The 26,781-nt window shown below is 35.9% G+C and overlaps 2 protein-coding genes and 1 non-coding gene across 3 annotated transcripts; all 3 read left to right on the forward strand.

Annotated features, from left to right (window-relative positions):
• Positions 1-2,498: 2,498 nt before the first annotated feature.
• On the forward strand, positions 2,499-4,766 carry LOC127806544 (heat shock 70 kDa protein). The gene has a single exon (XM_052343907.1). It carries the CDS (start codon positions 2,695-2,697, stop codon positions 4,633-4,635), a length of 1,941 nt encoding a protein of 646 aa, XP_052199867.1. The 5' UTR covers positions 2,499-2,694; the 3' UTR covers positions 4,636-4,766.
• A 3,872-nt stretch (positions 4,767-8,638) lies between these two features.
• On the forward strand, positions 8,639-17,482 carry LOC127806249 (eukaryotic translation initiation factor-like). The gene is made up of 9 exons (XM_052343427.1): positions 8,639-8,982; positions 11,042-11,113; positions 11,501-11,596; positions 11,826-12,029; positions 14,243-14,340; positions 14,968-15,055; positions 15,146-15,496; positions 15,618-15,860; positions 15,943-17,482. The coding sequence occupies exons 1-9, from the start codon at positions 8,836-8,838 to the stop codon at positions 16,975-16,977; spliced, it is 2,334 nt and encodes a 777-aa protein (XP_052199387.1). The 5' UTR covers positions 8,639-8,835; the 3' UTR covers positions 16,978-17,482.
• Positions 9,577-9,681, forward strand: LOC127807062 (small nucleolar RNA snoR103). Its single transcript, XR_008024598.1, has one exon. It is a non-coding gene; the product is annotated as a small nucleolar RNA snoR103 (small nucleolar RNA).
• Positions 17,483-26,781: the final 9,299 nt, after the last annotated feature.

Consider the following 26,781-nt stretch of genomic DNA (forward strand, 5'->3'; position numbering starts at 1 on the left):
CAATAGGAGACTTTTACAAGAAACCATCGAGCCCAACAGTGCAATCGACATTAACCTTGTTTATTGCTAGGGAAATTCTATTTAGAATCTGAAAATTTATTCTTCAAAATTCACGTCTCGTTTAAATTTTTAATAATTTTAATATATCTCTTTTATCCCCGTAACCCACCACCAATCCTCTTTTCTGATCACTTATATATATATATACAACATAGCCGCGATCATAGCAACCGCGACCATGTAATCTAAAACACACACACTTATATAAATATATATACACACTCGCACACACTTATAAACGCACTCACACACACTTATATAAATATATATATGCACAAGTTCCATGGCCGCAGCCTTGGTAGCCGCGGCCATGAAAACCCCCGCACCTCATGGTGCGGGGGTTTTTGAACTCCCCACACCTCGTGGTGCAGGGATTTCTCAAATCTTCGCACCGTGAGGTGCTGAGAATTAAGTCTTCCCCGACTGCTAGCAGTCGGGAAGGCTGATTTTATTTTAATTAAATTTGTTTTATAATAAAATAAAATAAAAATTAAAAATTAATATAAATAAATAAATTCTAAATATTTATTTTTTAAGTAATTATAAATTAACTAATTTTAAATTTTAAATTATTGTAATTAAGTATTGAATTTTTAATACTTAAAAAAATTTAAAATTAATCAATTTAATCAATTCATACTGAAACACTTTTCCTGCATTCATTCCCAATCTCAGAGTGCCTCAAGCTCTTTGATATGTCCTCTTCTTCCTCTTCCCTTGAACTCCAAGTTGAAACCAATGAATCAATATGTGTTCCAAGCTGCAGCTTGGCTAAATGGCATTGTTGCAGATGGGCGGTATCAATGGCTGTGTTGCTGCCATTTGAGCTCACCAAGCTTAATTTTAAATGTTTTTAAGTATTAAAAATTCAACACTTAATTACAATAATTTAAAATTTAAAATTAGTTAATTTATAATTACTTAAAATACAAATATTTAGAATTTATTTATTTATATTAATTTTATTTTTTTATAAAATAAATTTAATTAAAATAAAAAAAATAAAATCAACCTTCCCGACTACTAGCAGTCGGAGAAGGCTTAATTCTCCGCATCTCGCGGCGCGGAGATTTGAGAAATCCCCGCACCGCGAGGTGCGGGGAATTCAAAAACCCTCGCACCGCGAGGTGCGTGGAGTTCAAAAACCTCCGCACCTCGCGATGTGGGGGTTGCAGAAACCCCCGCACTGCGAGGTGCGGAGGTTTTCATGGCCGCGACCATCAAACTTGTGTATATATATATATATATATTTATATAAGTGTGCGTGAGTGTGTATATAAGTGTGTGAGTGTGTATATATATATTTATATAAGTGTGTGTGTTGGGTTGCATGGCCGCAGTTGCTATGGCCACGACTATGCTATATATATATATATAAGTGATCGGAGGAGAGGATTGACAGTGGGTTGTGGGGGTAAAAGAGGTATATTAAAATTATTAAAAATTTTGATGGAACGTGAGTTTTGAAGAGTAAATTTTCGGGTTCTGAATAGAATTTCCCTTATTGCTAGCGTTATTAATGAGCCTACATTGGCCAAATTTAGGTGCCATTTGCTCCAAATATTTAAAGTAACAAAAGATCTCGAATAATATCTTCATCGGTGCTACGGGGTCATGCTCTATAAAAATTTCACATAATTTTTACATGAGATTACAAAAAATTAATTTAGGGTTTAGAATTTAGATTAATTCAACACAATCCTGAAAGGTAATATTTTTAAATTCAAACAACATGTGAAACAATTTAAAAATAGATTTTAAGGAAACCAAACCCAAAGAAAAGCAACTATTGCTTGTTTCAAATAAAGTCCAAACTAAATAAAACACAACAACCTTTAATTAAATGTGCAACGGGTAAAATGTGAGGGGTCGAGATGTCACCTTAATCATTTAAATGTTAACATCGTGACAATATATATTAATAACAATAAGTTATTTCATTATGTGACAATTCATAAATGTTTTATATAAGATTTTAAATAGTCTATCAATTATTTTAAATAAAATAATTTCTTGCATTTAACAATTAAATAGGTTTCTATTCAGAAACTCATAGTTCGTAAAAAGTAAGGAGCAGTTAACTAAATTGTAGAATAAATATTTAAAACTCTTATTATTTTTATTACAAAACAAAAATATCCCTATAAAGAATAATATATATAATTATAATACCATCTGAAATTCTCTAGAATTACGACCAAGAACTAGACACACACACGGAGCTTGCCACCTCGCCAGACCACTGGGCCCACCAAGTCAAGACAGGTAATCACGGATTGCCAAAAGTACCCTCGACTCCGACGCCCAACAATTTAGCCTTTATGGTAAAGTCAACAAAACCGAGGACCTGTTTTTGTAATTGAGTCTACTCACGAGCCTCTAGAACCCTCACCATCTCTCCAGAACTCTCTGGCGTCCCTCCCTTTTTCAAATACTCACATTTTCTCGAATTCTCCTTCGGATACCAATTTATGCTCATCTTTATCTCAAAGTTTCTTGCATTTTCTCGAATTTTCCCTCGAATACCTATTTATTCTCACGAAGCAAACGCAATCCATCTCAGATTTTACTTATTAAAGTTAACGAGAACATTTTCTGATACTGTTGTTTACAGAGGCGTTTTGAGCTTCATTAATGGCGGCCAAGACAGGAGGAAAGGCCATTGGGATCGACCTCGGCACAACGTACAGTTGTGTGGGCGTTTGGCAAAACGATCGAGTCGAGATTATACCTAATGATCAAGGAAATCGAACGACTCCATCGTACGTTGCTTTTACTGACACCGAGCGGCTAATCGGCGATGCAGCGAAGAACCAGGTGGCGATGAACCCGCAGAACACCGTCTTCGACGCCAAGCGGCTCATCGGCCGGCGATTCTCTGATCCGTCGGTCCAGGGCGACATGAAGCTCTGGCCCTTCAAGGTCGTGCCCGGGCCGGGGGACAAGCCGATGATTGTCGTCACCTACAAAGGCGAGCAGAAACAGTTCTCCGCTGAAGAGATATCGAGCATGGTCTTGACGAAGATGAGGGAAATCGCGGAGGCTTTCCTAGGCCAAACCATCAAGAACGCCGTGGTCACAGTACCGGCTTACTTCAACGATTCCCAGCGGCAGGCCACGAAGGATGCAGGCGCCATCGCCGCCCTGAACGTGATGAGAATCATCAATGAGCCGACGGCCGCGGCTATAGCTTACGGACTGGACAAGAAGGCGTCGAGAAAAGGCGAGCAAAACGTGTTGATCTTCGATCTCGGCGGTGGGACGTTTGATGTTTCGCTGCTGACGATAGAAGAGGGGATTTTCGAAGTGAAGGCCACGGCCGGAGATACTCACCTCGGCGGCGAGGACTTCGATAACCGCCTCGTTAACCATTTTGTTGCAGAATTCAGGAGGAAGACCAAGAAGGATATTAGCGGAAACGCTAGAGCTTTGAGGAGATTAAGAACCGCTTGTGAGAGGGCGAAGAGGACTCTGTCGTCGACGACGCAGACGACAATCGAGATCGATTCTCTGTATGAAGGAGTTGATTTTTATGCGACAATTACCAGGGCGAGATTTGAAGAACTGAACATGGATTTGTTCAGGAGGTGTATGGAACCGGTGGAGAAGTGCCTGAGAGATGCGAAGATCGACAAGAGCCAGGTCCACGAAGTGGTTTTAGTCGGAGGATCGACGAGAATTCCCAAAGTGCAGCAGCTATTGCAGGATTTCTTCAACGGGAAGGAGCTCTGCAAGAGCATAAACCCCGACGAGGCGGTGGCATACGGCGCCGCCGTGCAGGCGGCGATTCTTAGCGGCGAAGGCAACGAGAAGGTGCAGGACTTGTTGCTGCTGGATGTGACTCCGCTAAGTCTCGGCCTGGAGACCGCCGGCGGTGTCATGACGGTTTTGATTCCGAGAAACACTACCATTCCCACCAAGAAGGAGCAGATTTTCTCGACCTATTCGGATAACCAGCCTGGAGTCCTAATTCAGGTCTACGAAGGGGAAAGAGCCAGGACCAAGGATAACAATCTGCTCGGAAAGTTCGAGCTAACTGGAATTCCGCCGGCGCCGAGAGGCGTGCCGCAGATCAACGTCTGCTTCGACATCGACGCGAACGGAATCCTGAACGTGACGGCGGAGGACAAAACCGCCGGCGTGAAGAACAAGATCACGATCACGAACGACAAGGGGAGGCTGAGCAAGGAGGAGATCGAGAAAATGGTGCAGGACGCGGAGAAGTTCAAGGCGGAGGACGAGGAGGTGAAGAAGAAGGTGGAGGCGAAGAACTCGCTGGAGAACTACGCGTACAACATGAGGAACACAGTCAAGGACGAGAAGTTCGCCGGAAAGCTGAACCCGGCGGACAAGGAGAAGATCGAGAAGGCGGTGAACGAGACCGTGGAGTGGCTGGAGGGGAACCAGCTGGCGGAGGTTGATGAGTTTGAGGACAAGTTGAAGGAGTTGGAAGGGCTCTGCAACCCGATCATTGCCAAGATGTACCAGGGCGGCGCCGGCGGCGACATGCCTATGGATGACGACGTGTCCGGCGGTTCCGGTGGTGCCGGGCCTAAGATTGAAGAGGTTGACTAGACTTGAGTGCCGCTGCCTGGGCTCTCTGCTTTGATGTTCTGTACAAAATGAGATAAAATGGTAGTATAAGAGACATGAGATAGTTGCAAGAAAATATGAGCTTGGAATAAAACTTTGGTCTTTCGATTCAATTTCAAGCGTCATTTTTTGACTTTAGATGTCAATCGGCAGACAAAAATGACGAGCCTCGTGAGCTCGACCGACACTTTATTTAGAGAACGTTTTTAACGTAATTCACTAGGAACCGCGCGCGTGAGTACAGATAAGATCTTAATTTGTGAGTGTCTATGTACAATCAATCCATCAATATATTTTTTAATTTAGCATAACGCGGATGCATTATCCACATATATAATTATACGAAGCCAAGTGCCTCGAGTGGAAGTGCCAAATATACACTTCGTAGTTGAGAACTTACTCAAATAAAAAAAAAAAAAGATTAATATTTAACAAGATCCTAATTAAAATAATCTCAAATCTTGATTACGAGTTTAAACAAATAAATTAATATACGAATTTTTAATTTAAATTAACAAGATATAAGTATATGTTATTAAAATTAATTATAAAATTATGAATTAATTAAACATATTATATTCTGTAATATAAATAAAATAAAAAAATTATATCCAAAAGGATTTAACTTGCAATCTTCGGTAAATTAGTTTATTGTTTTCCAGATAATCCAAACACGGCACTGAACCAACCTGGCCACGACACAATTTTATACTAGCCAAACATCTACGTCGTCCAACGCGTAGCCCTGTTTTCAGCCAAAAGAGTTGAATAACATGGGATCTGATCTGAGACCGGAATCAACCGGCACGTGTGCGTCAGTTTCAGGCTCTGGCGACTTTCCCCGCTGCGGCATGGGCCTCTGGCTGCCGGACCCCACTTCCGGTAGTCGGTGAAAACAACTTTAGGGCAAAATAAAAAGTAAAAACCAGCCAGCACGCTTGTTTGGAGGCTCGGAAAGAGAGGGAAAGTCAGTAGTGAATTTGCGTGCGGAAGGTTCCCAACTTGCCCCTCCTGCGTCTCCTATTCTAAATTATTAAATTATAATATTTAATGTTTGGAGTCTTTTTCATTTATCAAAATGTCATTTACATATTTTAAATTTTTTTGTTTAAATAAATACGAAAAACAAAATGATTCAACTTTTGACATCCAAATTGTAATAGAATAAAAAAACATGTCAATACATTAAGACTCATTTTCAATCACTACAAATTTTGAAACAAAATTACTATCAATAATTACCCCAAAAACAAATAATGGAGACCTCAAATACTAAATTTAAATTACAAACAATTTTTGTGAAAATTTACCCGATTTCACATAAATTTTGGTGAAATTTATAAATATTTTGTTGCAAACATAGTGTTGTATTTCTTTATTTTTGTTAAGTATAAAAGAGTGGGATTAAATACTGAATTTTATTACATGATGCAAAATTTTTTAACGTCATGCATTCTCAAACTCCTTTGTCAAATAGGGGCCTCACAAAGATCAAATAAAGTTGTTGTATAATCTACATAGATAGTAATCATTCCTGAAATTTATTCAAACTCTTAAAGATATCAGATAATAATATTACACACTCTTCTCCCTTAAATCCTAAGATTACTATGCCAAAAACTAATAAGTTTTAGACAAAGGCAAGACTACGGATGTGAGGACTTGAACCCAAGACTTTTTCCTCGCTAAACACATACCTATCCACTTAAAGCATCACGGTCTCTATTTTTTATTTTGATACACAATTACAAATGTGAAAAAAAATATTAATTGTCAAATAAAAACTAATTTATAAACTACAAACAATCCACAATATATGAAGTTTTGAAATTGTTCAAAATTGCCTTTTTTTACGTGCTGTGATGTTAGTTTTGTACTATTTTTTGACACTTTGTTTCGACACTCATAAAATTATAAATATTTATTCAAAAATTAATAACACTTTAAAATTTATAAACAATTTTCCTATACATAAAAAGTATTTATAGTTTTTAAAAGTAAACACCTGTTATGGTGTTTATAATTTTAAAAAATTAGGAACACTTTTAATTCATAAAATGTTGATAAATTTTGAAAAATAATTAATAATTTATGAAAAAAATGTTATTAATTCCTCAAAGGGTGGCAATTTAGCCTTGAGCTTAATGTTTGGAATGAGTAAAATTTAGCCTTGAAATTCCATGAAATTTTTCTATTGATTTTAATTTAAATAGAATATGCTTGCATTATTTCCAAAATGCCCTTAAAACAGACTAATCATATATTATATGCTTAAGAGTTCTTTAATAAAAATTATTAAATGAACATTTATACTTGTCACAATAACTAAAGAAATAGTTGAAGGGGAGCATGTTGCAACTACAGAAGGAAGTTGCTCTATGTGATGTTAGGATAGTTAGCGCAATTTCCAAAACATAAGTGGCGCTTCCTGAAATTTTAACAAACCTAAGAGTGTATTGTGTAATTTACCTTATACTTTTTTTTTTCTATTTCCTATTTAATAACTCAATTGAAATTATGCGAAAGTAAATTAGTATATATTTAGGAGGAATATCGGTCTTATAAATAATAATTTTCCTTTTCAATTATTTAAGACAATGGATAACATGTTGATATGAAATATCTTAGTAGATATATAGAAAAATAAAACAAAAGTGACTCTCAATAGAGTATAAAAAAAAAAAGAAGTCTAAGTAATGAAAACAATGTTGTCATAAATAAAATAACGATATAAATATCATATTATTAAGCAAATAGAAGGAATGTTGCATTAGACACTTTGAAAGTTTAATAGCTAAAAGTCTACAAATATTACAAGTCTACGCTCATACCTAAATAGCATTGGACATGTGAAATTTGGCATATTAATTTGACAAATATTACATTGTAAGATTGAATACTCGAGTGATAAAATAATATTATGAAAAAATGATGAAAGAAACCCATATTAAATAGTGAAATGGAACGTGAAGCCATAAACTTCCAAGCAATGTGAATAATTATGGGTTTTGACTAGGTGGCCATTAAAGAATAAGTTATTATAGGCAATAACCTTGTTAAAGGAATTAATAAAAATTTTAACAAAAATAGAGTTTGTATGATAATTATTACTATATATGGACTATAAAGAAGCTTTTAGTGAAACCGAATTGAGGTTTGAAGTAATAAATATTGAAGAATCAACAAATGAGTTGGGGGTTAAGAGTAAAATACAATTCGAACTCAAAACTAATTGATTATTTTCAAAATACTATAGGGTATGGCAATTGGCAAAACATCAAAGGGTAAAACAGTTTTTCGATATGGGCAATAAAAGCAATATGGGATAAGTTTCATTGTTGAGAAAAAAAATAGCTCGAATCATTAGCTAAAGTTTTTAAATGAACGTTTAGTAATTATAAAGATAAAATTACATATAAAAATAAAAAATGTACTTATTGTGCCGAAACATGGTATTTTAAAAGTAAAATTCATTTCATCTAGCACCCTACATGGACACAATCTATTGGCAAATATTTTATTCTTTTGTAAAAAAATTGTATTTAGTATTAATATTATAAATAAATATATATTTAATAAAAGCATCATTAAATGAATTTGTTAAATTTAGATCTCTCAATCATTTTTATTGCCGGAAATGCATGTCAGCAAAATTAAATCACTGGAGTGTCAGGAAAATTGACCTAAATCATGGAGGATCTGGTTGTAAATTTTTAAAATTGAAATGAAAAAATGAAGAAGAACTAGAATATACTGAAGTGCAAAACTGAAATTTGGGGAAAATATGGGGTTAAATCCGCATAAGAAGAAAAATAATGTCGATTTGAAAAGTGAAATCTCAGAAAAAGAAAGGACACCGACGTAATTTAAAAGTACAGCTACATCTATCGCAAGGGAAACCCAAATCGATTTGGAAATAAGAAAATAAAGGAACACAGTAAAAATTTTCATTCGCTCCGCCAAATAAATAGGGTTTTTCTCTTCTCCGTGCCCTTCACCATCCCCTCTCTCTATCTCTCTCTCCCTCTCCTTCGGCGAAGAGAGAGAAACTCCAAATCCTCATCCTCTCTCTTTCTGCTCTCTATACAACGAGATACGAATATATCGACCTTTTTCGGTCGGAGTTTTGATCGGACGGCGGCGATTGGTGTTGCGATTCCATCGGACGGCGGCGATTGAGTTATGCAGGCTGATCAGACGGTGTTGAGCTTGAGACCAGGCGGCGGAGGCAACCGAGGCAGCAGACTTCTTGGTCCTCGCTTCGAGCCTTCTTCGGATCTTTCGGTGCTGCGTCCTCACGGCGGCGCACCTTCTCATATATCTTCCAAGGTCGATTATCTCACTCCGCCGTCGGATCTAGGGTTTCCTTGCCTATTACGTGATTGTTGATTCATGCACTTCTTCTATCTGATGTATTTTGTGTGTATTCATGTCCGATGTAGACATGAAGCTGATATCAATAGATGTTGCAATTCGAACATAGGGAGAAGAAAAAAGAAAATAATTTGTTCGTTGTGCTTATATGTTAATCTGCTTCATTTTTAGGTTTAGATATGTTTTGAACTTTTGATTATGCCTGTATCTTAAGAATAAGATTCAACTTTTTGTCCTCTAACTTGATTTAGGTCATGGATTATGTTATGTAGGATTTTGGTCGTATTTTGCTCTTTTTTCGTTGAATTGCTTCGAGGAACTGATTGCTGGTATTGATATCAATAATTTTGTGAAAGGTGTTTCTGATTTGCATTATACCTATTAGTTAATTTCTATAGGAATACGCAGAAAAGGAACGAAAAAAATTCTGTGTGGGAGAATGATTTATTCAGATCTTTTTCGCCCTCAGAAAAATCATTTGTGCTACAGTTTTGGAAGTGATATTTGGATAGAAACTTGTAGAATCATTGTCCTGATTCTTGGCAGGGCATCTGAGGGGTGTGTCTGCTGTAAATATGGACATAAAGTAAATTGTTTGCTTTAGGTGGCCATGCCGTGAGTATCAGCATGGCCATAAAGAACCTACAGACATTGAATCCCTGTCCGAGGGATTTTATCTGAGCAGAGGGTTGTATGCTTGTGATGACATGTTGCAAATTGCTCTTACAAGGACAATACTTATTTGGTGGATATATATTAATGGTGGGAGGATCTGATTCACCAATGCGTGTAATGTTAAATTATTTAATTTTTCTTGTTATTGTTAGCAGGGAATACTTCTGGTGGTAAATGATACAATCATGCTTTTTATTGTTGTACTTGCATTTATAAAAGCCTTTGCCAAGGTGATAAATGCTATGATTGAGACATTTGTCTCTCCCAATGAACTAGATGTTCCATTTATTAAATTTGATAAGGGCCCATTTGCTGAGCTTTCAGTTTTCTTTTTAGTTTCAATTTTTACTGTTCTGTTAGCGTTTCTATTTAAAAAAAATAAGAACTTAACAGGCTACCTGTATTTTGCTTTTTTGTTTTTCTTTTACCCTAACATTGCCAGCTTCTGGCAGTGATGTCAGAGGTTGTTGGTGACTCCTCTGGCATCTCCCCAGTTACTGCCAACGCCTGGATCTGAGATCTAGGAGTCATGGGGTCCCATGGCAAACGCTTGTCCCTGGCCATGAAGGATATGAAGGAGTAGATGGAGATGGCTTCGGCCATGGCAGATCCAGATCTCAAGAAGGAGAAGATGAAGTAGGCTCCTATGGCAGTTGCTTTGTTCCTGCCATGAAGAATATGAAGAGGGTGATGGAGATAGTTGATGACTCCCATGGCAGATAATTAAGGAGATGAAGAAGGGAATGGAGATGAACTGAAACTGAAAATGAAAATTGAAAGTGAACAGACAATTCTGTGTGTTCAAAATTTGGAATTTTTTTCTAAAATTGAATTTTTTTGAAAACAAACGCTAGTAATCAAACATTGTCTTTTGTTAGCGTTGACCAAATTTTGAAAAGGACAATAAAAAAACTGAAAACAAAAGTGCAATGGACCCTAATCTTCTGGTTTTCTTTGTGACCTGAGCTGATACCTTGAACATTCATCTGCTTATACTTTGTACATTGTGGGCTGCAGTTGGAAAATTGTTGCACATAATCAGTTTTCAGGGAAAGCTTTATGTCAAGTTTCCATGCATTATTGTTGACTTTATTGAGCCTTGTTGAATGTTGTACTGTATACTCATTATCTTTTGTGTATGGCAATAATATTTTGAAATCAGTCATGATATTTTGTTTTTATCACTGGTCAGCTATATTTTCATACATGAAATTCCAGATTTCTTCATAATAATTTTCCAGTGCTTGTATTGAATGAAAATACTTTGTTGTTGAATAGCTGTTTGTTCAGAAAACTAATGAGTGGTTTGACTATCTAACTCCCATTGTTTCCTTCTCAGACTGGAGATTCCCGGTTTGAGAGTCATGAGCGTGTTCAGTACACCAGGGACCAGCTCCTACAACTTAGGGAGGTAACTTTTTGTTTTGGTAGTATATTATTTTCCTTTAAGGATTACCAATTGACAGCCCCTATTTTGTATGATGCGTACCATGTTGCTATATTTGCTGCACATCTCAATCCTTTTGATGACTCTTGGGATTTCTGATTCACCTAATCTTTTCCTTAATAAGTAATTGCATCCTAGCTTGGATAGTTGTGGGAAATATACTTGCTAAATGCTAGAGCAGTGTAATTTTGTTGGTGGGCAAATTTGCTACTCTATTTCTTCCTTCTTTTCTCATTTAGTTGTGTGTGAAGAACCATGTATTATTTATTTCCATATGTTCTTTGGATATCTGTTTTGCTTTCATGGTCATATCCTTCTCTCTGTTTAATATGCTGTCTGTTCTTTTTATAGGTTGGTACCATTCCGGAGGCTATACTGAAAATCAAACAAGAAGTTGATGCTGAATTTTTTGCTGAAGATCAAAACTGGGGTCGTGGTGAAAGCAATGTAATTTTTTCTAATTATTTTGATGCTTCTGATATTTCTGTTTAAATTTGTTGGTTTTGCACTGATATTAGTATCATGTCTTAAATCTTTGCTTGCATCAATAGTTTGAGTGTTTAACTTAAATGGTCCAATGGTTTTTTTTGGAAGGGAATGTTTTCTGATGTGTTGCCAAATTTCTAATTTCCTTTCTGTCTCAGTTTATTCCGCAATTTATTTTTTATTCCTGCAGTCCCAACTTCAACCTCAGAGTCGCTATTCTGAACCTGATAACCGTGATTGGCGTGGTCGGGCTGCTCAATTTCCTATTGCTGTGGAGGAGAGATCCTGGGAAACTGGTCGAGATAATAGAGAGTTTGGTGGCAGATTTGATGCCAGATCTCAAGAAACAAATCAACATAATCGCCAAGACCAACTCAATTCACAGTTTTCGAAGGTAATTAATTTTTGTTTACTCAATTGGTTTTTTGTTTTTAATTCGCATCACGGATATTAGCATGAATTTTTGTTTAGTATTTAAAAGATTTAATATCCTGTTGATTAATATTGGCGATGAACTAAAATCTTTTCTGGTTGTGGGGTTCTGTCCTATAGAATGGTTCACTATGCATTTGTTTGTTATTGCAGTTGATGTTGAAATTAATATCTTCAATTGCACGGTTTAGATGATTGCTGAGGCATAGTCATTGATGAAATAAGGCTTACATTTACATGCTTAAGTTTTCTGTTAGTTCATGTGTTGTTTTGTTGTATTATGACATGTTTATGTTAGATGTTGTATTGATCACTCCTTATTTCGTCTAGAAGTGCCTGCTTAATGGTTTATAGTACCAAGTATCATTAGTTTTGAAGCTTTGACCCATTGTCTCTAAATTTAAATTTGTTCAAGATGGGCAATATGACTCTTTTCATTAGGCTGTTCCCTGGTTTAATGTCGAAGCACTATGTTTCCAATTTCCATTGGATGGTTCTCCACTTAAATGTCAAAACACTATCTTACACGTTTTATGGTGATCGCCACTAGAGAACTTCCTTGATTCACAGTATTTGCATTCTGGAGAGTGCTGGTGTTACCTTGCAATTTTGGAATTGGAGTAATAAATGAAGTTCTCCTTGTACTCTGACTATAAGTTACCTGATAAGTTTGAAAAGTATGTTGTTTTCCTAGCAAAAAAAGAAGAAAATAAATTATGTTGTTCAAATATTCTAAAATTTTCCTGTGATGCTGTGAATGTGGTATAGTATAATTGGTAGATTGCATGTATTTGTGTAACTAATTTTTTTTCTTTAAGTGTTTGGATAATTAATATTTCTTGGTGTAATCAGACGGGATTATTTGCCATTAACTTGTTAGGGAACTGAGAGGAAGTTTTGAATTTGGTTCTTGTGGCTTGTTGTAAAGATTGTTGGGTTGCAGATAAACTTGTGAAAAATTGTTGGGGACGTATGATTGTATCATGCTGCATAGGCAGTGCCCCTTTTTACGATGGATTCACATACTTATCTAAGTTACTTGCGATGAATTAATAGTTCTGATATGTGGTGGTAGAAATTGAGTTAAAAACGGTTGTGGAATCTAGTTTCTTATCAGTTGTGTAACTTTTTCATTGTGGTTTGATTTATGGCCTGCAAATAAGTTGGATTCTAACATGCGTTACTAGCTCTTATCATTTGTGATGTGGAGTTTTGTTGCTATTCAAGAACAAACATTACAACAGAAATCACAAGCCTTGGTGGAAGAACATGCATTGATGTTGAAAAGGATTCAATTTAACTTGCGCTGAATCTTGCTGAAACACAAGTGCCAAGTAGTTACTTTATGATATCCTGAAGTTGAGTTTCTAGTTGGGAAAATGTTTTGCCTCACCTTAGAATGTAGAGGCTAGGAATACGGAATGTTAGTTTTTTTATCAGAGTATGTCTTGGTGCATGGATTTTGTTGGAGATCTGCTGTCCAGGGATACAGTCTTTGGAGGAAAGTTCTTGGTTGTAGATTTTATCTAGATGATTGGTCTCCTCTGGGTATGGTGGTTTGCTTTTTGGTTGCAGGGTTTGAAAGGGTATAAGGAGGTGGTGGAATATTTTCTTCAGGAATGTTGTGTTAAAGTAAATGGAGGTAGGGTTAGATTTTGGTTACAGCATGTGGGTGGGATTAGATTTTGGTTAGTTCTTGTTTGTAAATTTAGAATAGTCTTTGAGGAGGAGCAATTTAGAGTAACAAGAAGATTCCTGTTGTATGTTACCCCAGGTCCATGACAAGGGGATTGAATAGTAGATTGTAGTGGATCCTACTGTTGAGTCTTCACGTGGAATTCTTTTTCTGTAAATCATTGTGGAATTCTTTTTTCTGGCTGTCCTTTTTCAATTGTCAGGTAATGTAGATGACCTGAAATCAGAGGACATGTGAGTTTGTCATGTAGATCTCTGATATGGGGTACAGTGGGAAGAAACTATGTACAACAGGCAGTTTTTGCAAACGCACGTTAAAAAAGGCTTGATTTCAGCTAGGCCTGTAAACTGCCTATTGACATTTACCACTTTCATGCTCTTTTGCTTTGATTTGCATTTTCTGTATTAAACTTCCCCCTCTCTACGCAAACCATTTACTGTTTGAAATTAATATCAAGCCATTTCTTGTAACTAAACCAGGGAGGTCCTGCGCCTGCTCTAATCAAGGCTGAAGTGCCATGGTCTGTCCGAAGGGGAAATCTCTCTGACAAGGACCGTGTCTTGAAGACAGTGAAAGGGTATTTATTCTACAGATCTTTTATTTTACTTTGGGACATTTTTAGCAAGATTTTAGGAACATAATCACTGGGATTTAGAGAAATCATTTGATTGATCACAAAAATCTGTACCATGTTTTTTTGTATTAATATTTGTGTGAATCCCATCTCTGTATTATGTCCATTGATGTTGCCAATTTGAAGTGTCTATGTTGACTTACTGATGACATGCCTTTACATAGTTGGGTTTATTACCCAATCAAAAATCATTATTCTGTCTGTCTTTTTTGAGTGTGTTTGATTTCCAGTTATGGGGGCTTTTAAAATTCTTCTGAATCATGTTTAATATGTTTCATAACGAGTTTAATCATGGTCAGGGGTATTTTGCCTAACTATATTATCCTTCACCTATTCTCTGGGGGAGCATAGTATTACCAACACAATATATGGCATTTATGTAATAAGATAACTTTTAAGCGAGAAAAGAACTACAAGTGCTGGAAACTGCAATGAGAATTACCATTGATCGTGTCAATTGACAAGAAAGTTGCAGTTTAATTTACTTTTTCTTTCTAATTTTGCATCACTGAATGACATACACCTTTCTTGGTGTCCTAGTTTTGTGATCACTGTTTTTGGCTTGTGTAGGATACTGAATAAGCTGACACCAGAAAAGTTTGATCTCCTCAAGGGTCAGCTGATTGATTCTGGGATCACAACAGCTGATATTCTTAAGGTTAGCGACATGATTCTTCCGTTTTGGAAACCTTCTTTTCAATATTTATTTTGGTGCAAAACACTGACGTTGATTTTGCTTGCAATGCAGGAGGTTATCACCTTAATTTTTGACAAGGCAGTGCTGGAACCGACATTTTGTCCCATGTATGCTCAGCTATGTTCAGATCTCGATAAAAAACTCCCTCCATTCCCTGCTGATGAACCTGATGGGAAAGAAATCACATTTAAGAGGGTCCTTCTGAATAACTGCCAGGAGGCATTTGAAGGTGCTGACAAACTGAGGGAAGAAGTAAGGCAGATGACTGCTCCTGAGCAAGAGGCAGAACGTAGAGACAAAGAAAGAATGGTCAAACTTCGGACTCTTGGAAATATCCGTCTCATTGGGGAGCTTTTGAAGCAGAAGATGGTGCCTGAAAAGATTGTTCATCATATAGTTCAGGTTCTAGCTCGAGCTTACCCTTCCCTGCATTTTAGCTTGTCAATATCTTGGTTATTTTCAAACTTGTTCTTGTTTTTGTCTTCTTCAATTTTAATAAATTATAATCACTTATGTGATGCAGGCCCTTTTAGGGGAAGATAATAAGACCTGCCCCGAGGAGGAAAATGTTGAGGCCATTTGTCAATTCTTCAACACCATTGGTAAACAGCTTGATGAGAGTCGCAAGTCTAGGTTTATCAATGATACTTACTTCGGCCGTTTGAAACAACTCTCAACAAATCCCCACCTGGCTCCACGTCTAAGGTTCATGATCCGTGATGTTCTCGATCTCCGAGCAAATAATTGGGTTCCTAGACGCGAGGAGGTGATGCTTCTAATATTTTATGTCCGTACCTATTATTTGAGTGTCCGTTGAAACTTGTGACCAACTTAGTTCAACTTTGCAGGTTAAAGCCAAAACCATCAATGAAATCCATTCAGAGGCTGAAAAGAATCTGGGATTGCGTCCTGGTGCTGCAGCAAGCATCAGAAGTCGTGGCAGTGCTTCTGGTGGACAAGGAAATATTGGTCTTGGAGTTGGGGGATTCTCCGTCAACCGTCCTGGCTCTGGGGGAATGATGCCTGGAATGCCAGGAACGAGGAAGATGCCTGGGATGCCCGGAATTGATAATGACAATTGGGAGGTTCCTAGGACTCGTGCAATGCCTAAGGGTGATGCGCCAACCATGCAACCCACTGGACGTGTCCAGCCACCATTGATTGGCAAATCTCCATTGCTGAGTTCAAAATTTCTTCCTCAGGGCAGTGGACTTGTAGGCGGCAAGACTAGTGCTCTATTGCAAGGCAGTGGTGCACCTGTTCGAACTACTAACCTGGATACTGGAACTCAAGCTGCTCCCATCCCGGCTAGACCTGCTCCGACTCCATCTATGCCTTCGGCTGCTGAGAAAACAGCAACTCCGATAAAATTCAATGTTGAGGAACTTCGGAGAAAAACAGTTTCCCTCTTGGAGGAATACTTCAGTGTCCGGATTTTGGACGAGGCATTGCTGTGTGTGGAGGAGTTGAACTCGCCATCTTACCATCCTGAGGTTGTTAAATTATCCATTTCCCTTGCACTGGAGAAAAGCCCGCCTCATGTAGACCCAGTTGTAAAGCTCATTGAGCATTTGTTCGCTAAGAAAGTCATCACAGGCGGGGACATAGCGACTGGATGTTTACTCTATGGCTCAATGTTGGATGAAATAGGAATTGATTTACCCAAGGGACCCAATAATTTCGGTGAAGTTATTGGTAGGCTAGTTTTGGCTGGCGGATTGGACTTTAAGGTGGTGAAGGATCTGCTGAAGAAGGTGGAGGACGACATGTACAGGAACGATATATTTGCTGCTACGAAGAGGATTATTACTTCCCATCCATCAGGGCAAGGAGTATTGGATGCACAGGCATCCGATGTTGAGGCTTGCGAGAGCCTTCTCTGAGGAACCAGTCTTCTTCATTCAGCCGTGTTCCCTACATTGGATATCAGCATCATCGTCAATCTCTGTAACCTCATCTTCAATCTATAAGGTACTGGTTTTTGCTTTTATTCCGACTGCCTCTTCCTTTTTACGCCGACCTGTTACAGCCAATCTCTGCTTTATTACATCCGATGATAAAAGTGGAGTTAGCTGCTGCTTTAAAAGAAGTGAATTTTATTGAGCTGTATATTGTCCTGAGGGTAGTAGTATTGGTGTTCGTTAAAAGAGCAAAAGAAGATAAGCCCTGGATTTTTGTGGTCCGAGTATGGCCAATTATATGTGCCCGTTCTCCTCTTCCCGTTTTGTATTTGATTAGTTCTTTTTGGTTTCCTTGTTTAATTTTGCTAGACTCTTAAAAAAAGAGTAATTTTAGCTTTTCTGTTTAGTGAGACAGTCCATAAATGACATTGGTTTAATTATATCGTGGAACTCTCAAAAAGTAGAATTCAATTATGTATTCTGTCTACATTTGAAGTCTTTTGGCAGAGATGGCTTTTATGGTTTTCCCTTTTCGATTTGCAGTCATTTGGTTGTGCCGTTGAGATTTACTAGAGTAGTATATATAACTGTTATATTGTGAAGTAAATATTGAAGGTGGTTGGTATTTCAGAATCAAGCAATTGGTGGCTGTTGATGCTTGCTATCTCTATTATGTTGGGTTGGGACGGACTTGCTATAAATCCAGATACGACATTTGTGTGGGAGAATGGAAATAGCTGAACAACTGTTTTGTTGCATATGGATTTTCTGAAACTACACACCATACTTTTCTTGGTTGGGAGGTTCTAGAATCAAGAAATACAACAATGAAAAATTAAGAGTAGGAAACTGAAAACCATACAGAATTTCGTGTAGAGAATGCTGTCATTAATTACATGAATTTACAAATAATGTTTCTATTATTAATATCTATATTATGAATAAATTCGATTAGTAAGTACTAAAATTATAAGATTTAGGGTATTACCACAACAATATTATGATATTACTGGTGTCACAACATTGATGACAATAGATTTCTATTAAAAGACCAATTTTTTTTATTAAAATATAAAAAATTTTAAAAATTCAAAATAATATTTTAGAGTAAAAGGTGTAGATTTTTGGGGATTTTATCCAAACGGATAAATTAAATAACTAACATTTAATTTTTTTAAATATTTTAAGAAAAGAACAAGTTTTTTTTTATAAAGAAAATATTGAGATAAAATTTATTTATAAAAAAATATATTTTAAAAAAAATAAAATAAATGTTATTTACCAAAGATATAAGTCAATTCATAATAATTTTAATTTAGTTGGATTAAAAAAAATTAAGATAAATGTTATTTGTAAAAATTTTAATTTTGAGAAGGTTAAAAAAAGTTAAGATAAATATTATTCACGATAATATTAATTTTGAATTAATTAAGATTATTTTATATTTTTTTTATAAATAAACAGATTTATTTAAAGAAAGTACTGATTAATTTTAATATAATTTTTATTATTTTAAATAATTAATTTAAGTATAAAAGTATTTGCGTGAAAATTTGCTTATGTCTTCTAATTATTTTTTTTATGTAAATTCAGTTAATTTGATGATGATATTTTTATTCAAATAAAATTATTATTATATTTTAATAATAACAAATGACACATTTTGAGAAGTGTCTAAAAAACTTAAAAATAACGATTCTTACATGATTTAAAATTGTAAGAAATTAAATTAAATTAATTAAAAAATATATTACACTTATGTATAATCACGTTAATAATATGTTCATTAGTTTAATATTTCTACACCTTGCCACCTTTTGTTTTTTTAATTATTACTTTATGTAAAAAGAGAAAACATTCAAAAGAGTAGACGGGCATTTATATATATATATATATACATTTGTAAGAAAAAGAAGCTTCTCGTGAAGCCTGGCAGAAAAAGTAAGAAAAGAAACACTTAAGAGCAACTCCAACTGGAGCTGTCATTTGGGGTGTCTTCCGTATAATTGTTAAAATGGTATTTTGAAAAAATAATGTTATTAATATATTTTTGTATATATCTTGAACTATATAAAGATATACTAATGATAAAAATATCCCTCATGAGATACATAGAGGCGCGTGAGGTGCATGGAGGTGAGAGATATTTTGGTTATAATATTTTTTTGTGTAACTCAAAATATACAAAAAAAAAATGTACATCTAGTATGATTCATTTTGGAATACAAAATGTTCACTTCAACGGAAGTGACATATGAAGTTACAGAATGATAACTTTCCTCCTCCAATGCTATTTTTACAATTTCTGAAGAGAAAAAATAGGAGGTTGCATTTGCAACGGTTAAAAATCCAATAACTATATTTTACATTATATATATATATATATACCTGAAATAGAGGAGACGAGACAGAACAACTTAGAATTAGAGGCAGATCGACCAGCAGCGATTGACCGGCAAGGGTGAGGCCTAGGCGAGGTCGAGGAGTGCTGAGCGAGAAGAACAATAAGGCAAGGGCGAGGGCGAGGCGACGACTGACGAGGCGGCAACTGGCTAGGGCGAGGGAGACGAAGTGTGAAAGAGAAGCAAGAAAAGTGCATAGAGAAACGTTCTAGAAGTGAAGAGGTGGGGTTGAAAGTATGTATTATATATATATATTAATTAATCAATTATAAATATTTAGGAGGTGTTTGAGGGAGTTGTAGAAATAATTTTATTAGTTAATTGTTAGAAATATATATTAATTATAGTTAATTGTTATATTTTATTTTAGTTAATCAATTATTAATTATATATATAAATATTTTTATTTTAGTTAATCAATTATTAATTATGTATATAAATATTTTTATTTTAGTTAATTGTTAGAATTTAAATTGATATTTTTAGGTTAGAATTATATATTTTGATTTTAATTTAAAATAAATATTTTAGTTCATTGTTAGAATTTTAATTAATTGTTAGAATTTATTTTAATTTATTATTTTATGCCCATTCTTTAAATTGATTATATTTTTTGGTTAATATTCTGTCAATTTGAAATTTTAATTTTTAAATATATTTTTTAATAAAAAATATTAAAATATTAAAATGACAGTCCCATTTATTTAAAAAATAACATAACATTATTTAAGATTATAAATTAATAATTTAGGACCCAAAATAGCATCTCTCTTTGGAGATGCTCTAAATCTTCTCGTGAAGCCTGGCAGAAAAAGTAAGAAAAGAAGCTGTTAAGCATATTTTATATATATATATATATATATTTATATATATATATTAAGCTCCATGGAGGAAGAAGCAGGAGACAACGGCCGTGGGATGTTGCCGATGACGGCAGTAGCAAAATCGATGGCGATGCTCGGCCGCAGAGGACGAAGCAAGGCCTCCGACGACCACGACCGTCAAAGCGACAGTGGGGCAGCGGCGGCGATGGTGGAGAAGCCGACGGCGAACCTGGGTACGGCGGAGGCAAGCGACGATGGGGGAGAAGCCGACGGCGAACATGGCCGCGGCGGAAGTAAGCGACGAAAGTGGTGGCGGCGACGGCGGCGGAGGATTCAAGTAACGGCCGCAGAAGCTCGAACGATTGTCGCGGCAAGCAGCGACGGCGGCGGAGGAGCAAGCAAACTATGACAACGGACGGCAACAAGCTACGGCGACGGCCCCTCCGTCGATCGGATTTCAGTCAGTGCCTTCTCCGTTGAGCACAGCACGCCATCCCAGACGAGGGCTTCGGAGATCCTTTGCACTCCATCTGCAATGGCGGCCTGTCACACAGATGAAGAAGAGTCGGAATACGGGGTCCTATTGTACTACAAGTACACGGCTGTTCCGGATCTCGACAATCTCTTATCCTTCTACGATTCCAACTGCCGCTCTCTTGCCCTCCTCGGCCTCGTTCGCCTCTCTTCCTCCGGCGTCAACGTCACCGTTGGCGGTACGCTATCGTCGCTGGAGAGACACATAGCCGCTGTCAGCTCGAATGGGTTGTTCGAGGGTACTGACTTCAAGCTCCCGTCTTGTAATCAGCCGTCCAATAACAGCGTTGCCAGGGAATGTGGATTCACTTCTTTGTCAATCCGAATCGTCAAGGAATTGGTTACCTTCAGTTGTCATCTCTTCTGAAATCTCCAGAAGTTTCCAATGCTGGGAGGCATCTTTTGGCATCTGAGTTTCACTCTGTTCTTCAACATGTTGGAAAAAATCTAGAGAAAGATAGGACACTTTGGAAAAATAAGACTCTCGGAACTAAACTTTGCAAACATAGGACACTTTGAAAATTTTTACAAAATTAAAACTTTTGAACTTTTATCGGACAAAAATGCTCCCACTTTTAATCAGCCAGCGATAGAGTCCTATCTTATGGTCTTCCCCTTCTTTCCTTTCCTTTTTTTGCAATCGCCGTCAATCAATCTTGCGAATCTTTCTTTTTCCCTCTCCAATTGTTGCTGCTTCTTCATTAATCGTCTTCTTCAAAGCTATTGTTGTCTCCATACAAGGTATTTATTCATTTTCTTATTGATGGAAATTTGTGCCAAAAAGAATGTTGGTAGGTAGCTTGAGTGAATTTACATTAGTTTATCATCTATGCTGCTTTTTTTTTTCTTTTTGAATAAAAACATAATGGATAATAGGTAAGATGTACAGTAATTGGAATCTAGAATAGCAATAGGATGCAGAGAAATCAGAGCGTGTAAAAGAGCTTGCTCCAATATCTGAGAAGCCTAGATTTTGATATCTCTTAATAAATTTCAATATAAACAGAAACTTAATATTTATTTGACTGATATCATTTGCATATGCTATCATGTATAAATTGCATAGTAAACAAAAACTAAATAGAAATTTTGGCTATGTTGTATCAGTTACCTACCGATAAATTGATTGATATAAATTGCATTTGCTATAATAATATCTCTGAATATATTGAAAAGTAAACAGACACTTACCGATAAGAATTGCGTATAGAACCAAATGCTTAAACTTGTACTTCAGCACAACTGACTTCTTAACCGAACTAACGTTGAACTTGCTGTATAGGAAACTTATCAGTTGGTCGAATGTGCAATTTGACTCCACACGTATTATTGACCCACATTCTTCGGTCATATATTTATATTCTTTCGCATCAACATCATATTGCCATTGACCTCCATACATCACAACAACAAAGACAGGTCTTGAAGCTTCCATTCTTATAATATACATTGAATCGATTTCTAAATTAAATAAAAACATATCAATTTTTCTAAGGTATATCGGTTTCTAAATATCGGTTGTGTAAGATCATATCGATTAATATATATCAGTTTACATGAGACCTCAACCGATAATATGATACTGATATATTAGCAGATAAAGGATGTCGGTACATACACATCATTTCGAAACCTATATATCGGTTGATAAATATCCTTACAAGACTGATAATAAAACCGATATATCGTTTTTCATGATGTTTCTGTGTTTGAACCTATATCAGTTGAACTATATCATGACGTAAATTGTCGATGCATATCCAAACTAGCAAAATACATATTTTTCACTCATTACTTTTTCATTCAAAAAAAGCAGAAAAGAGGATTAACTATCCTGAACTCACCCAAACTACTTAGACTCATTGACCAACTCTCTTCAAAGATTGGAAAATAACTAAATACCTAGATGGAGAGAAGCTGATTGATGTGCGAAAGCAACAACACTTGAGGAATAACAACAATGATTTTGAAAAAACAACAACACTCAAATGGAGGTAGAGAAAGACAAGTGAGAGAGATCGACGACGACTGAGTGAGAATGTGAGTGAGAGAAAAGAAGATAAGATCCTATAACAGACTGATTAAAAGCGGGGGCATTTTTATCCGGTAAAAGTTCAAAAGTTCTAGTTTTATAAAGATTTTAAAAATGTCATATTTTTGCAAAATTTAGTACCGAGAGTCCTATTTTTCCAAATTTCCTTGGTTCTTTTGGCTTCAAGGAATTTTTATGAGACTAGGATTGGAAAATTTTGGGCGCTAAATGGTGAACCTTCGAATCCTAAAATTCGGTAGTATAGTATCTCCACTATTGGATAGATAAAAACTCTTGAGCAATTGGGTGGCAAATATGTCCTAATGTGAAATGATACTTGCGGGAGTCATTAGTGTATGGGTATTCTTTTTTAGGAAATTCTATTCGCAACTACGATTTTACTCTTTGCAGCCACTTTTCAATATACCTAAAATAGTCTCAAGAAAAAATTAAATTTTACCTTTCATCTTCAATACTCAACCACCCATGTTAAGCAACCACCTGACATTGTACTTTCTTCCACCGGCAAACTCTATAATTTCCTCTCACCCGTCGTTCATCCCAATTACTTATTATTTCATACCTACTATCGAAAATTGAAAATCTATTTTCTCCTCAAGGTCACTCATTCCTCTTGTTTCACACCTATCATTACTCAGCCATTTCCTCTCAGAATATCAGCGAGTCGAAGTTAGCCATGGATTACTACACTCAAATGTTTACGAGGAATTGGGGAGAGTTTGAAGAAGAAGATAACAACTACTCAAAAAAAAAAATCACACACAAGCAAATCTAAATCTTGTATGTATTAGTGTGTGTTTCTAAGGGTTTGGGAAGTTGGAAACTCCAGAGAATTCATGATTTTCCGAATTAGTGTGTAAGTAAATATTGTATGTATTAGTGGATTTTCCAAATTCCAGAATTCAGGAACCATATGTATTTCCGAATGCCAGGGTCCCGAACCCTGGGATTCGGGAAACATCGTGCTTCCCGAACCCTGGGATTTGGGAAACACCATGCTTCTTGAACCCTAGGATTCGGGAAGTTGGGTTTTCAAATTTTTAATTGGTATTTTATTTTATTCATTTTTTTCTTATATCTCAAAAAAATTGATTTTGCAATTCACCAATCATTTGATATTATTTAACAGTAAACTACTAATGAGATATGATAGATTTTTAATAAATTTTTTAAAATTATTATTTTAGTTAGAGAAAATAATAAAACATTAACTTAACTTAACTTAACTGCAAATTAAAACAGTGGAGGGTCCGTGCTGTGTAATATATTATATTATATAATATATAAAATGGAAATTAAAATTTATAATAATTATATTATATAATATATAAAACGGAAATTGAGAGCCTCCGAACTCCACTGAGTAAAACCTTTGGCAACAAGTCTGGGTTTATGTCGTTCAATATTGCCTTCAGAGTCACGTTTGGTTTTAAAGACCCATTTACATCCAACTCTTTTATAATCTTCAGGTAATTCAACAAGATCCCATACTTGATTTTGATCCATAGATTTTAACTCTTCTTTCATGGCATCTAACCATTTAGTAGAATCATTACATTCCATGGCTTGCTTAAATGAAACTGGATCATTATCAATTTCTAAATCAAATTCAGACTCTTGTAGATAAACCACATATTCATCAGAAATAACAGATTTTCTGTCTCTTTGAGATCTTCTTAATGTCATTTCTTGTGGTTCAACTGCTGCCGGTTCATCATGGAGTGTTTGTTGTTCTTGACTATTATTTGGTTGGATTGCAACTTGAGGAACAACAACTTTATCAGTTTTGGGCATAGGAACTTACACCCTAACTTCTTGAATGTTGACATTATGCATTCTGTCACTCCTACTAATTTCACCATTTTCAATGAATCTAGCATTTCCAGTTTCAACAATCCTAGTACTGTGATTAGGACAATAAAATCTATACTCTTTGGACTTTTCCGAATATCCAATGAAATGACCACTGATAGTTCTAAAGTCCAATTTCTTTTCATGTGGATTGTAAACCCTTACTTCTGCTGGGCAGCCCCAAACATATAAGTGTCTTAAACTAGGTTTCCTACTCGTCCATAGTTCAAAAGGAGTTTTTGGAACTGCCTTACTAGGAACCCTGTTAAGCAAATACATAGCAGTCTTTAATGCATACATCCACAATGATAAGGGTAAAGATGAGTGACTCATCATACTCCTAACCATTTCTATTAGGGTACGATTGCGCCTTTCAGAAACATCATTTTGTTGTGGTGTACCTGGCATTGTGTATTGAGCACAAATATCATGTCTTTCAAGGAATTTGGCAAACGGTCCTGGACATTGACTTGATTCATCAAATTTTCCATAATATTCACTACCTCTATCTGACCTTACAATTTTCACCTTTTTATCTAATTGCCTCTCAACATCTTTAATATACACCTCAAGTGCATTGATAGATTGAGACTTATCATGCAATAGATAAACATAACCATAACGTGAAAAATCATTAATAAAGGTGATAAAATATTTTTCTCCACCAAAGATGAAGCATCAAAAGGTCCACAAATATTAGTGTGTATAATTTCAAGAAGGTGTGTGCTTCTTGTGGCTTATTTCTTAGTGTGTTTTGTTTGTTTTCCTTTAATACAATCAATACACACTTTAAGGTCAGTAAAATTTAAATATGAAAGGATTTCATGCTTTACTAATCTTTCCATCATTTCTTTAGATATATGACCCAAACGTTTATGCCACAAGTAAGCTGAATTTTCATTAACTAAACTACGTTTAGTACCAACATTATGATGCAAAGTCATCAGAGTCTCAGCAAACACATTATCAAGTTTAAACTTGTAGAGACCATCACATAATATACCGGAACCAATAAAACTGTTATGTTTGAATAAACTAAAAGATCCAGAACCAAATTTAAAAGAAAAACCAACTACATCAAGTTTCTGTAATGAAACTAAGTTTCGAGTAAATGTAGGAATATAAAGAGTTTCTAATAAATCTAAGTAATGTTCGGTATCTAGAATCAAACGGTAAGTACCAATGCCTTCAATGGGAGCTTTACTTTTATTTCCCATGAACACGAAACTTTCATTTGGCCTTGTGGTTCAGATCATAAGGAACCATTGCATCGTATTAGAAATATGGGTAGTGGAACCAGAATCAATCCACCAAGTATTATGTGGAACTTCAGTAAAGTTTGATTCATAACATACTAAAGCACAAGGCTTACCTTTCTTTTCGAACCAAGCTTTACGTTTCAGACAGTCTTTCTTCATGTGTCCACTTTTCTTACAAAAGTGACACTTAACAACCATAGGTTCATTATGAGCACCTTTCGAAGAATCATTCAGGTTATGAGAACCTTTCTTCTTGCTCTTGCCACTTCTTTTCTTGAAATTGTTACCAGCTTCTTGATGTTTTAGAAAATGAACGGAATGAGCTTTTTGGTTCTTTAGCCTCGTCTCCTCTTAAATGAGCATACTGGTCAATTCATTGACGTTCCACTTATCCTTTATAGTGTTATAGTTATTTGAAATGGCCCGTATTGCTCTAGAGGCAAGGAATTGAGAATAAATTGTACCACGAAATACTCATCCACGGTCATTCCCAGGGTCTTTAATTGCGCTGCTAAGATAGTCATTTCTAGAATGTGCTCATGCATGGTTCGAGAACCATCATATTTCATGGCGGTCAAAAAACTCATTAATGTATCGGCCAGAGACTTATCAGCAGTCTGGGAACACCCTTCCACAAACTTCATAAATTCCTTAGCATTTTCAGTTTTGGGAATCGCCGACTTTGTATTGTTTGCAATTGTCATCCGTATAAACATAAAGCACAATCTGTTTTATCTTTCCCATACTTTATAGAATTCCCTCTGCTCATCGGTGCTTTTATCAGTGAGATCAGCGGTTTCTCAATTCTTAATGCTAAATCAAGATTCAGAACACCTAAGTGAAACTGAACTTGTTCACTTTAG

This window comes from Diospyros lotus, chromosome 7, assembly GCF_014633365.1.
Source record: "Diospyros lotus cultivar Yz01 chromosome 7, ASM1463336v1, whole genome shotgun sequence".
NCBI lineage: Eukaryota > Viridiplantae > Streptophyta > Magnoliopsida > Ericales > Ebenaceae > Diospyros > Diospyros lotus.

Bases quoted from the DNA above. Each gene is read 5' to 3' on its own strand.
- LOC127806544 (XM_052343907.1), top strand. From the start codon at position 2,695: ATGGCGGCCAAGACAGGAGGAAAGGCCATTGGGATCGACCTCGGCACA.
- LOC127806249 (XM_052343427.1), top strand. From the start codon at position 8,836: ATGCAGGCTGATCAGACGGTGTTGAGCTTGAGACCAGGCGGCGGAGGC. The intron at 14,341-14,967 runs GTATTTATTCTA...TGGCTTGTGTAG, and splicing joins GTCTTGAAGACAGTGAAAGG to GATACTGAATAAGCTGACAC. The intron at 15,861-15,942 runs GTGATGCTTCTA...TCAACTTTGCAG, and splicing joins GGGTTCCTAGACGCGAGGAG to GTTAAAGCCAAAACCATCAA.